The sequence below is a fragment of the Sarcophilus harrisii genome, chromosome X, assembly GCF_902635505.1.
Source record: "Sarcophilus harrisii chromosome X, mSarHar1.11, whole genome shotgun sequence".
Classification (NCBI taxonomy): domain Eukaryota; kingdom Metazoa; phylum Chordata; class Mammalia; order Dasyuromorphia; family Dasyuridae; genus Sarcophilus; species Sarcophilus harrisii.
In genome coordinates, this window is record NC_045432.1 from 7,186,040 (window position 1) to 7,199,521 (window position 13,482).

General features: G+C 56.6%; 1 protein-coding gene and 2 long non-coding RNA genes across 3 annotated transcripts in view; all 3 read left to right on the forward strand.

Moving 5' to 3' along the window:
* The first annotated feature begins 802 nt into the window (after nucleotides 1–802).
* On the forward strand, nucleotides 803–2,179 carry LOC111721678 (translation initiation factor IF-2-like). Its single transcript, XM_031944730.1, has 2 exons — nucleotides 803–910; nucleotides 1,181–2,179. The coding sequence occupies exons 1-2, from the start codon at nucleotides 803–805 to the stop codon at nucleotides 2,135–2,137; spliced, it is 1,065 nt and encodes a 354-aa protein (XP_031800590.1). The 3' UTR covers nucleotides 2,138–2,179.
* Nucleotides 2,180–7,934: 5,755 nt separating this feature from the next.
* Nucleotides 7,935–13,482, forward strand: part of LOC100926345 — a 42,146-nt gene continuing 36,598 nt past the window's right edge. The window contains exon 1 of the long non-coding RNA XR_004230537.1: nucleotides 7,935–7,960. This is a non-coding gene — a long non-coding RNA (uncharacterized LOC100926345). The remainder of the gene's footprint in view (nucleotides 7,961–13,482) is intronic.
* LOC116420238 lies at nucleotides 8,346–9,087 on the forward strand. Its single transcript, XR_004230539.1, has 3 exons — nucleotides 8,346–8,375; nucleotides 8,822–8,922; nucleotides 9,055–9,087. It is a non-coding gene; the product is annotated as an uncharacterized LOC116420238 (long non-coding RNA).

Below are 13,482 nucleotides of genomic sequence, written 5' to 3' on the forward strand. Positions count from 1 at the left end.
ACACCTGCATCTTTGATTTCCTTCCACATATTCAATTGGCCACAACTAATTCAGGTCTGATTCTTTTTTGTACGCAACAAAATAATGTTTTGGTCATGTGTACTTATTGTGTATCTAAGTTATATTTTAATATATTTAATATCTACTGGTCATCCTGCCATCTAGGGAGGGTGGGGGGTAAGAGGTGAAAAATTGGAACAAGAAGGTTTGGCAATTGTTAATGCTGTAAATTACCCATGTATATATCCTGTAATAAATTAAAGGCTATCAAATAAAAAAAAAAAAAGAAAAAATAAAAGCTTTTTAAAAAACCAAAAAAAAAGAGGCGAGGGCAGGGGCTGGGGCCCCAGCAGAGGGAGGGCCCATTTGCCCCGAAGACAGAAACCGGCCGGTGTGGGCATGGCCGCTGTGAGACCAGCCCCTGCCTGTGGGGAAGAGGCCTTCCACAGGGAGCCTGCCCCGGACCCCTTGGCCCTGCTTGGGGACAGCTGCCTTTGTGGGAACAGGAGGAGCTGTGGGGGTTTGGGGAGCCAGACCCCCACTGAAAGGCTCAGCCTGCCCTGCTTCCCACCTGGGGCTGTCTCCAGGTTACCCCGGGCTCCTCCCTAAACAAAGGAGGTTCTGGAACTGCAGGGGTGGCTGGGCCCAGTTGTGGATGTGGCCCCGGCCTGTCTGCCCACCCCCAGGCCTGCTGCTGGTAGATGACCCCTGGTGTTAGGGCCCCAGGGGGCAGAACTTCCAGCATGGCTGGTCACCACAGACAGTGGGCCTGAGAGGTGCTGCCAGCTGGTGGGAGTAGGACATGGGTGGAGGGGCCTCCAGCCCATGGTTGGAACAGCCAGACATGGACATGGACATGGACATGGACAGGCCCGATGAGGAAGGACCCCTGAGACGTAACAACATACAGGTGAGCAGCCCTGCCTGTGGGCCAGGCCCCTTGCCGGTGCTCCCCGCACCCACACTCGGGACCCCTCCCCAGCACAGGGGGCTTGGGCCCGGGAGGACCCCTTTAGACAGCTGGGGAACACCGGGGCTGTAGCAGGGACCCAGGGCCTGCCCAGGCGCAGGAGGGAGAGTCTGGGCCTCCCCGACCCTGCCCTGCCCGGTGCGGGCAGACCACCTTTCCCGGGGGCACTGTCAGAAGCAGGGGACAGGCGCTGTGTGTGTGTACTTTCAGGCCTTGTTAATCGGGAATTGGGTACATTTTGAGGGGCCAGGACGCCTGGGCCCCCAAGCAGATGGAGAAATCAGCCCCTGCCCTTTAGAGCTCGAAGAGCCGTTACCATGGCCATCCCACACAGCATTTGGGGTTACGTGGCGGGAGGCGGGCGCCACCTCACAATTCCCCTGTGAGGCGGGCGGAAGGAGGGTTGCCGGAGACCCGGTTCGCCGCAAGGCGGGCAGGGTGCGACCCCAGAACCTGCCACGTCCCCTCACCTGTGTGGCTATGTTGAGGCTTTTCCAACTGACTCCTGGCCAGGTTCCTCAGCGCAGAGCCGATGGAAGACCCGGACCTCAGCCACCTCCCGGGGCCCGGCCCAGAATGCCCCAGTTTCAGGCAGAGAGCATCCGTAGCAACCATCCCTGCGGGACATCAAGTAGGGGGAGCCATGCCCCAGTGTTGCATCCTCGGGTGGTCCCGGCCATCCCCGACTTGCTGGCGACAGCCTTGGCCGCAGGGGGGGAAGGGATCCCTGGAGCTAGGCCTGGGGCTCTGGGCTATGCCCATTGGCCCCAGGCGTACTTAGAGAACCAGCATGCAGCCTTGTTCGGGGCTGGAGATGGGAGGATGAGAGTGAGCGTGCCGGGGAGGCGCAGTCCATTCTTTCCTGACCCTCATCGAGGACGGCAGGCCGGGCCCCACATGCGAAGACACCGAAGATCCCGCGCCCTCCCCGAGCTGCTCCTGGCCACGCTCGCCAGGACCGAAGGTGAATTCTCCGGAGCAGGCTCCCAGGCCCTGGCCCAGGCCCCCCAAGCCTCCCAGGCAGCGGCCGAATCCAACAGCGGCGACAGAGCTGGCCCTGCCCCCTGGCCCCCCAGACCCCAAGACCCCGCCGAAGGCCTTCCACAACCGGCCGGAAGAGGCGAAGCCCGAGCTCTGGGCGCCTGGAGCCCCCCGAGGAACATGTAACAAGGCTTTGAAAGAACTGGAGCCCGCCCCCCCCCCCGCCCTCACTCCCGTCCTTCCTGCCTCCCTCCTCCCCCTCCCTCCCCTCGAGCCCTTCTATCTGCCCCCCCCTCTCTGCCTAAAGGCTCTCACCAGCAGCCTCCTCACGGGACATAGGAGAAAGGAAGGAGGTCCTCAGGGCCTTCCCGGACCCCTTGCTGTGCCCTCCCTACCGCGGATTTATTCTTTGAAAGTTTCCTTATGTTACTCAACGTTTGGTCTGAAGCTACGAGAGCTCTCATGAGTGCAAGAAGAAAAATAAACACCTTCTCTATTGAGCCTGCCTTTGTCCTTTGCTCTCTTGCCTCCTCCCAAGCCCCTTTCAGGGGCCCCTCCCGTGCCCTGGCCCGGCCCACCACCAATGCCTTCCCTGGGCTCCCGGTCTGTCCCGCTGCTTCCCCGGCAGCTTCCCCCCCTTCCGGTCCGTCCTGAGTGCCTTGAGGAGACCCCCAGACTACAGGGCAGCTCTCCCTTGAGAGGAACTGGGGAGGCTGAGAGCAAGGGACTCAGTGGGAGGAAGCCCCGCTCTAGACTCCCTGCCCCTGCTTCCTTTAAACAGAGATGGGGGGAATCCCCTGGAGTGTGCAACCTTTTTATGTGGCTAATCCAAGGGCTCGCGGGGAGAGGGAAGCCCCAGTCTAAATTGTGTGCCCTCAGCTTCCTCCTTCATAGAGACCCGGGGAGACCCTTGGAGTGTAGAACTTGGGGATGTGGCAGGGACAAGGGCTGATTTTGGGTGGGAAGCCCTGTTCCAGACACACTTTTCCCAGCTTCCTCCTTCACAGAGGTGGTGAATGATGGGATGTGGCAGGGAGGGCTGTGAAGTCCAGTCTAGACTTAGTATCTTCAGATTCCTCCTTCACAGAGATGGGGGGAGCCCCCTGGGGTTCTGGGGACTGGGAGGGAAGGCTAACATGGGGTCTCAGCTAAGTGTATGTCCCAAGGCCCTCTGAGTTGAGCCTAGAAGAAGAAGCAGGAGGGAGACGGGGCGGGGGCTCCCTGGCTCATCACACCCCCAGACAATAATAGGCCTTGCCAGTGGGCTCCAAGGCACAGTGAGGGGCTGAGGCTCCCCCTGCCCTTTCTGGCTGCCTGAGACTGCAGTTTCCAACAGCCTCAGGAGACTTACTCGGGCCACTCCCCCAAGTGAGAGGAGTTGAGAAGACTGGGGGCAAGATAGGAGCCCAAGTCCATTGTCCCAAGAGTTGCCCTGGAGCAGTGTCTGAACCCGAGGAGATGGGAGGGCCCCAGAGGGCCGGTGGCAGGTGGAGGACACGGGAAAAAGGAGGAGGGGTTAGGGCACTCTAACCCAGGCCAGGCTTCCTGGGGAGTGCAGAGGGGGGGCCAGACAACTCTGTCATCCTGGCTGGTAAAGCAGGGACCCCCGGCCAGCCCACCCCAGACCCCCAGCAGGCCCACGGGAGATATTCTGCCCCCTGACCCTTAGGAGGGTGTGGGCCAAAGGGGCAAGACATCTCTCCACCCCCTCCACTTCAGTGCCTTGTCAGTTAGGGCCAAAGCAAGCTGGACTTAGGGCTGGAGGAGGTCAGAGAGTCTGCTGTGATCAAACCCCTTCCTGTTGTGTGTGTGTGTGTGGGGGGAACTGAGGCCCCTGCAGGATCAGGTAGTGGTGTCTCCCCGCGAGGCTGTGGGGGAGTCACACAGGTCGGGAGGCATGGAAGGGCCGCTCTGGTGAGTTTGTCTGGGCCCGGGCCGGGCGGGCTGCGTGGGCAGAGGCGGACCACCCCTTGCCCCGGGAGGGAAGCCCCTCTCCCATCTCTGGGCGGCCTTGGCTTCTCCCCTCCCCCAGGGCCCAGGCTCTCTGTGGGGAGGGGGGGTCTGGCCCCTGGGACCCCGAGAGCCAAGGGGCAGAAACGGCCCGAGCCTCCCCCAGATGCCCTGGCGGGGGCCCCTGCTCTTTGCCCCCAGGAGGCCTCCGGTGCGGATTGTGCAGCAAGATCCCCCGTGGCAGCTCCAGAGGAGCGTCAGCACAGATCTCCGCAGAGACCAACTGCCGTTCTCATCCCCAGGTACCCGGGAGGGGGCGGGCGGGCGCCCCCTCCCAGAAGCCCTGCTCAGACCCCTGTTGAAAGCCCGCCTCACGCGCCCGCCTCACGTGCCCCCCCCTCGGCCATGGCTGTTTCCCCACACACACACACACACACTCATACCCACCCACAAAAATACACAAATGCCACACAAACACCACTCATGCACGCACAAATACTATACCTTATAAATGCACCCAAATACACACTTACACAACACGCAAAACAACCATGCCATGGAAAGACACATATCACACATACAGTCACATGACCAAGATACACATACTTCTTGATTACCACGAAGCAGATCCATACACTCCCCGAAATGCACCCCACCACAATAAAACCCCCTGGAAACTTTATAAATACACAAAATGATTCCCCCACCTGCACCCCCCAAAGCCCACATCCATCAGATGCAATAAAACACCACAAGAAAATCAGGCACCCAGAGAAACATGTTTGTTTATATAAAGGCAAACACTTATATATAAACATGTGTAAACAGCAAACCCCCATCCCCATAGGAATACATGCATATCATGCACACTACACACTTACGTATTCCACAAGCACCCACATACATAAAAAATCACATAACACAAACTGTACAAATCCACAAAACAAACCCCATTCACATACAAACACAAAACACAAACAATACCCCCACACACACATACACAACACACAACCCAAGCACACCAAAGAAATATGGCCATTGGGCAGCTAAGTGGGGCAGTAGATAGGGCACCAGCCCTGAAATCAGGAGGACCCGAGTTCAAATCTGGGGGTGTGACCCTAGGCATCACACACAAACAAGCCCATATACTAATACAGACAACACAAAAACGGCCTCTAAAAACACACAAAACATCAAACTATACACAAACCCCCAAAACACTATACACAATAAATATAACAAAAACACACGAAAGAAACAAATAAAAAAAGAACACACACATATACAATGCAATCAAAAACACACAGTAGATCACAGAAATACACCCAACAGAGAAAACACACAATTAAATGCACATCCAACACAAAAAAAAGAAAGAAAACACACAATATACAATCACACCCCACAGAGAAAAAAACCCCACAAAAAACACACAATAAAAGCCACAACACAAAGTTTAGACACAAAAGCAACGGAAAAAAAAATATACAATCACATCCAAAAAACACACAGTAGATCACAAAAAAAAACCTACAAACTTACAATTTTACACAAAAAACACACAAAATCAACCCACAAAGACAACAATAGATACACAAACAACCAAGAAAAACACACACATAACAAAACCATAGCCAAAAAATAGTAGACCCACAAAATAATCCACAAAAGAAAAACACACATAACAAATGCACATCAACAAAGCACAATAGATCACAAAACATAAGAAAACACAACATGAATGCACATCAACAAAAAACCACAATAGAACAAATCAACCACAGAGAAAACACACACATATACAATGCACATCAACCAAAGACACACAATAGATGCACAAATACACGCCACAGAGAAAACACACACATATACAATGCACATCAACCAAAAACACACAGTAGACACACAGAAATACACGCCACAGAGAAAACACACACATATACAATGCACATCAACACAAAGACACACAATAGATGCACAAATACACGCCACAGAGAAAACACACACATATACAATGCACATCAACACAAAGACACACAATAGATACACAAATACAAGCCACAGAGAAAACACACACATATACAATGCACATCAACCAAAAACACACAGTAGACACACAGAAATACACGCCACACAGAAAACACACACATATACAATGCAACATCAACACAAAGACACACAATAGATGCACAAATACACGCCACAGAGAAAACACACACATATACAATGCACATCAACCAAAAACACACAGTAGACACACAGAAATACACGCCACAGAGAAAACACACACATATACAATGCACATCAACACAAAGACACACAATAGATACACAGGTAATAATAACACATTATTATATACAATGTACATCAATATGATAATAGTAGATATACAACACATTAATAACCTAATAATTGAGTATATAATATATTAACAATAATTTAAACACTACGTATCACACATTATAGATAATAATAAATACCAATACTACACACATAATAGACACATGAATATACACACTACACACAAATACACAAAGAGTTTACATAGTAAATACACGAATAGTCATCACACACAAGTCCATCACAATATTCAGACCACACAAATATCCCTGCACCAGACATACAAATACACACAACAGACAAATATATTCACTAGATCCACAAAAACAGCCCAACACCAGCAGTAGGCAATGGTAATGTAACCAGGACCTCATAGTATTCTTGAAGATCCCAAGATCACCTGGAGACTTGCACGGCCACATGAGTATCCAGAGTCTCCTTTAAACAGAACCCTTCAGGACCATGCGTAGCTGGGGACGACAATGACTGTAATCCACCCTCAGGGCCACTGCCCTTCCCTTGACTTCCTCTTGGGCCCCCCGCCCCCCATGGCCAGAAGACTCTCTGCAAAAGTCTCCTCCTTGGACACCTGAGAGCTGCAGAAGGGCTGAATCCCGCTCCCATACCCCGGCCTCATCCCTGCCAGTGGCAGAAGGATTCTTTGGGTTTGAGCTGATGCTGCTTTGCCTTCTGCCTTCTATAACCAAAACACCTTTCTTCAATTCAAGAAGAAAAATAAAGAGCTTTCTCTGGTGAAATTGCCTGTGGCCTTTAGGATTTTCTCTCCCTGTCCCACAGCCTGCCCGAGCCCCCTCTTGTTCACTGGTCCCTGCCTGTCCCTTCCACGGGGCTCCGGGTCTCTGCCCACCCAACTCCTTGTCATCTGCTGTGCGCTGGCACTGCCTCCCTTCCCCCGGCTTCGCTTCTGGGCTCTGCCCACAATCCTGTGAGAGGCGGCCCACCAGGCTGAGGGGGATGGACACCCAGGGTGTGGAATTTGGAGATGTGGATAATCCAAGGGCCTATTTGGGTTATGAAGTCCTGGTGTAGACACCCTGCCCCTAACTTCCTCCTTCACAGAGATAGCTGGGGAGAGCTTTGGGATGTAAAACTTGGGGAGGTGCCTCAGACAAGGGCTGATTTGGGGTGGAAAGCCCAAGCTCCCTGGTCTAGCTTTATTGCCCCCACCTTCCAATTTCACAAAGACAGGGTGCAGACTTCTGGGACCCTGGGAACGGGGAGGGGGGGACGGCACACAACAAAGGTGTTTCCAGGTCCGTCTCCAGGGCAGGCTGGGCCTGCTTCCTCCCTTGTGCCCGCCCCCTTTCCTGTGGGAGTGCTTTGTGTACCATCTAGGCATCCTGCCACGGTGGGGGGGGGGGTGGCGGGGAATTGTCTGGTCTGGCTTCCCCAAGGCCTAAAAGATCAGTCCTGCTCTCTCTAGAGTAATAAGAGGGCCTGGGCCAGTGCTGGGGCCTGCCCTGCCCATCCCCCTTGACACCACTAGAGATTCAGGCCATTGGCCCAAGCCCGACTCCAGGACCTGGGGATCACAAATTGGCTGATGTCACAACCAGACTCCATTGGCCTCAGTCCTGGGGTGAGGCTCAAGGCTGCCCAGTCCTGCCCGTGCCCAGCTCTGGCTCAGCGGGCCAGTCTCGGCTCCAGCCCGGAGCTAGGGGACCAGGCATGCAGCGTGTGTCTGTGCCACCTGAGAGGGTGAGGCCCGCCGCCTCCCAGCTCCGGGCCCGCGACTGGCTCCTGGGGTCTGGCTTCCTGGGCCTGGGCACCATGGGGCGTGGGGCTGACATGGGACAACGGATGGGGTGAGGGGGCTGGGGGCCGGAGCTTGTTAGTTTCTTCGAGCGGGCCCTGCAGCGGTGCTGATGCCCTTCCCTAGTCTCAGGAGGTCAAGGTAGCTGCTGCCAGGTCACAGGCTACCAGGTGGGGGGATGCGGGAAGGCCTGGGACCCTGTTTAGGGCAGCAACGGGCCTGAGTGTCCCCTCACACCAAGCGGGGCCCCTGCCTCTTGCCCCAGAGGCCTCCAGTGCGGACTGTGCAGCAAGACTCTCATGGCAGCTGCAGAGCAGCCTAGCACAATCTCCCAGAGACCAACTGCCCTTCTCGGCCCAGGTACCCGGCAGGGGCACCATCGGGATGGGGCTGGACCCGGGGCTCATTGGGGGTGGGAGCCCAGGCTCCCTGGTCTGGACTCTGCCCAGGCCTCCCACTTTCCCAGACAGGGTGGACCCTGGGGTTGGGTGAATGGAGGAAGGTCCACAATAAAGGGGCCTAGATCGGGGGTCTCTCAGGGCAGCCCTGCTTCCCAGCCCGCGCCTTTCCCTGGGAGTGCTTTGTGTACCATCTGGGGGGTCCTGCCCCTGGGGTGTGGGGAATTATTCAGTAGGGCTCCCCAGAGGCCCAGAGAGACTGGTCCTGCTCTGGGGGAGGGGGCCAAGAGGGCGGGTCTGGGTCTAGGGGAGGGCGGAATGGCCTGCCCATCCCCTTGACACAACAAGGAGATTCAGGGGCCACGCCCCGACCTGTGACCTGGGGGATCACAATTGATGATGTCACAGCCAGACTCCACAGTCCTGGGGGTGGGGCGCCCGGGGCTGCTCAGACCTGCCCTGCCCAGCCGGGGTGTCAGTTGGGCCAGCCTCTGCTGCCACCTGAGAAAGTGAGTGTCCCCAGGCCCCCAGCCCCCGGGGCCCGACTGCCCAGCCCTCAAGTGTGGGGGAGACAAGGCCAATGGGGGAGGCTCTGGCTCCTCAGGAGCGGCTCCTGCAGCGTCCCAGGCCCCTCTCCCCAGTCTGATGGAGGCCCGGGCTGTAGCTGCCAAGCTGCTTGGAAGTCACCCAGGTGGGATGCTGGAAGGGCCCTTGGGACAGTAGAAAGGCCGCTCTGGTGAGTTTGTCTGGGCCGGCGGGCTGTGTGGGCAGAGCCGACCACCCTCAGTCTCTGGAGGAGGCCTTCCCATCTCAAATTGGCCTCCCCTTCCCCGGGCCCAGGCCTTCATGTGTGAGGGGGGTCTCATTAACCCTGAGAGCCCAGGGGCAGAACGTCTGAGCGTCCCAGACACTTGGGCGGGGCCCTGCTCTTGCCCCAGGAGGCTCTGGTGCGGATTGTGCAGCAAGATCCCCGTGCAGCTCCAGAGAGCGTCAGCACAGATCTCCTCGCAGAGACCAACTGCCGATCTCATCCCCAGGTACCTGAGGGGCAGGCGGGCCCCTCCCAGAAGCCCTGCTCAGACCCCTGTTGAAAAGCCCGCCCCATGTGCCCTCCCCCGGCCATGGCTGTTTCTGCCCCCCCCACACACACAGAAGGATTCACATAGTTAACAAAAGCGACATGTAACCCTCAGAGCACAGATGTCCCCAAGGCACATCCACACTGAACACACACACACGGCACACACACACACACACACACACACGGCACACACACACACACACACACACACACACACACACAATGAATTTGCTCACACTCATGCATTACAGCACACCTCAGACCTGGCCTCCTGGGCCAGGGCCTGCTCTTTTCCCTACGCCTGCAGCCCCATCAGTGGGACAGACGTGGTGGGGGTGGGGGTGGTTGGTCAGACCCCTGCTCAAGCAATTGCTCCCACGCCCCTGCTCTTACAGACACATCAGAAGTTGCCTGCTCCCTGACAGCTCCCATCAGGCCCAGCAGCTGTGAGGAAGAGAACATTGAGGTGGCTGAAGAAATGCCCGAGGTAGGGTGTTGCTGTCAGCCCTGCCGGGCCTCCCGGGCGGTCCTTCTTCACACGGGTGGGGCTTCCCATGTCTGTTGCAGAGGGGCCGAGACCTGGAGCCTGCGAGGGCCGATTGGCCGGGGCCGCCCAGATGGGGTTGGGAGCCCCGCTTAATGGAGCGCAGGCCTCTGGTGCCCCCGTGGGGGATGTCTGCACCTCTGTGAGTTGGGGCTCCCGGAGCCCTCGTGACCCAGGCTCTCTCCTTTCCCCAGGAATGACAATCTCTGCTGTCAGCACTGCCCGGGCAGGACTGGCCCTAATTGTGCAACTTCCTTTCTCTCCTGGTAAAAGTGACCTGGGCAACCTCCCTCCTGCAGGGGCTCCTTGTGCCCTCGGTAGATGGGGCTGCCCTCCTGGTCGCCAAGTTCATCACGCCCTCCTCCTTCCCCGAGGGGCCCGGAGCCTCTCTAGGCGGCCCCCAGCTCCTTCCCCTGACCCTGGCTGCAGGCTGGCAGTGATCAGGCTCTGGGCCTGGAAGGCCTCAGAGGAAGCCTGGCCAGGGACCTTCCTAGGGAACAAAGGGATTTTGAGAGCTCTGAAAATCAGGGGCCATTCCCCAGGATTCCTAGGGCCTGTGCAGCCCTTCCCCTGCTTCACCAGGTCCAGGGTCTCAGAGGGGCGTCCCCTTCAGGGCTCCAGGCATACCCTGGGCAGCCTGGACCTGTCTCTACGGGGCCCTGGGGGCTTGGGCGTAACCCAGAACAAGAGGCAGAAAGCAGCCCTGCTGGGCCAGAAGCAGCATCTTCGTGGGCACCAGGACCACCAGACATCGGGTCAGCTGAGCATGGTCCTCTCAGGACCCAGCCTGATCAAGCGCCTGCCCAGACCCTGAGGTAGGGGCCTGGGCGGGGGTGGTGGTGGGGAGGAGTGGGGGGCAGGGGTTCTCTACTTGGCTCACCACCCCCAGACATTCTTATCCTAGATCAGTGCTGTTCGGGCGTGTTACTACCAGGGCAGAAGGCAGAGAGGGAGGCTGGCCTGACCCCAAGGTCTGGGGGCGTGGCCCCTGTGCCCTCCTCCCTGGGCCCTGAGGCTGTGTCAGGCAGATGTCCCTTGGCCCCAGAGTTGCCCCTTCCTGCCTCCTGGGCCCCTGCTGGTGATCACTGTCCTGTCTCAGGGTGCCCGGGCTAAGCCGCCTCTGGGGCTGGGATGCATCGGGTCAATAAAACACGCCTCTGAGGAATCTGGGTGTGCTGAGAGGGTCCCAGGCCTGGGGAGGGTTCTCCAAGCAGGGAACAGACCTTGGCTCAGCAGGGAGTTGGCTCATGACCTCTCCGAGGCCCAGACAGCTCTGAGGAGGCCCGGTTGCTTTAGGGCAATGTTCACCAGGAAGCCCCCACCTCAGTCTCCTTCCTGACCCTGTCGGGCTGCCCTCCCGCCCCCGCCCAGGGCCCGGTGTCTGCCCAGAGAGGGGCCTTCCTCCCTCCCTCTCAGGGACTCCCAGGCAGGGCTAATGGGGGAGGGGAAGCTGCCCCCCAGGGAGGTGCCCCCAGTTCTGCAGCCTCAGCCCTAGGGAGCCCAGAGACCCCGGCCTCTCCCAAGGTTACCCCGGCCTCTCCCTCACAGGCCCGTCCTCTCCCCAGCTGCCCCCCCATCCCTCACTGCCCCCCCCCCGCCTCTCCCTCACTGCCCCTGGCCTCTCCTTCGCTTGTTAGAAACCTAGAATCCTCAATGGAATTGATAGAAACAGTGCTTATGTGCTTGGGGTTATACCTTTGGAGTTCACACCTTTGGGAGAATTCACACATTAGAGCTCACACATTTAAGAGAGTTCACACATTGGCTCACACATTGGAGTTCATGCCTGGAGATATCTCCACACCTCCCACAATCCCACTCTCTCAGGAGGAGGAGTCAAACCTGTCTACAATTTTAAGACCATATATAACAAGCTCTCAGTCTCAGCCAGGGTCAGTTGGCGACTGAGAAGCCAGGAGTCGGAGTTGAGCTGGAGGCAGAAGCTGGAAGAGCGAAAAGACAAGCTGCAAGAGCTCTTGGAACCAAGGAGGGAGAGAGGCCTCTTAGAAAACCAACCGGGCTATACTGACAGAGACAATAAAGGATTAGACTAACTCCTGGCTGTATTTCAGGTGATTATTACGCAGAACTGAAACTAAGGCTGCTCCCAAAAGCCCCCCAAAAAAACCTGCTCCCAGAGAGACCAATGATATTTGAGAAAAGAAGAACACACCACGTTCCCAGTCTCTCTGCCTCTCAGGCTGCCCTCCTCCCTCCCCACTCCCTTCTCCCTTCCAGTGTCTCCTTCCTCCTCTTGGGCCAATCACGGCTGTGGCTGACCTGCTCAAGTCACCTGGGTGCCCGCCCCTTGCTCAGTCCTTGCCCCGCGTCCTGTGTTCCTCTGAGATGGGGAAACCGGCCCGCTGGCACCTTCTCACCTTCCTGCTTGCCTGGTCCAGCCCAGGCCAGAGTCCGCGCCCTTTGTCCCTCGGATTGTTTGGCCCCCACTTCCTCCCACCCCTGGCCACGGCCGAAAGTATTATCCGCGGGGCCTGAAGTATTACTAAAGTATTACCCCAGAAGGGAGCCTGAAGTATTACGTGAGGGAGCCTGAAGTATTACCCCGGAGGGGGGCCTGAAGTATTACTCTGGAGTGGGGCCCTGAAGGATTACTGGGGGAAAGGGCCTGAAGGATTACTCTGGATGGAGAGCTTCTGCTCCCGCCTGCCTTCTCTGGCCTCTGAATCTCCCCGACTCCAAAGGTTTGTGCTTGAGCCTCCAGCCACTACAAGGTGGACGATGGAATGAATCTGTTTCCTACCCGAGAGCCCTAGTGCGCCTGTCCTTGGCCCTGAGAGCTTCTTGCCTATATGCCCTGTTGAGTACAAACCAATCATTCTATCACTAGGAAACCAATATTTGAGGTAGGATTAAATGAACTGATTCACTGGCCACCACACCCCACTGATTTAGGGGAACCCCTTGAACAGGATCATGAGGAGTTCAGGTCAGAGACCTCCGGGCGGAGATCATGGGCAAAGGGGGAGATACCCTATGGAGATCAGGGACAGAGATTGTCCATGGATCAGTCATGACTCCCATGGGGATTGGTACTGACCCACTTGTGGACATAGTTAGAGAACTAAGCACGTCAAGGGCAGAGACCCCTAATGTATAGCATGAATAGAGACCCCCCCATAGAGATCAAACTCAGAGACCCCCCATGGAATTCAATGGGAAAACCATCCATTGAGATCAAAGACAGATCTACCTTGGAGATCAGGGTCACATATGGAAATGGATCCCCAATGGAGATCAAAGTCAGAGACACACCATAGCAAAGGCCCCCACCCCATGGAGACTGGGGAATCGAGACCCTTTACGAGATCAGCATAAACCCTAAGGGGAGATCAACTGCCACAGACCCCTATGGAGACTGTCAGTGCAGAACTACTGTGAGATCAGAAGCAGAGACCACCCATGACTATTTGGTCACCGGCCCTG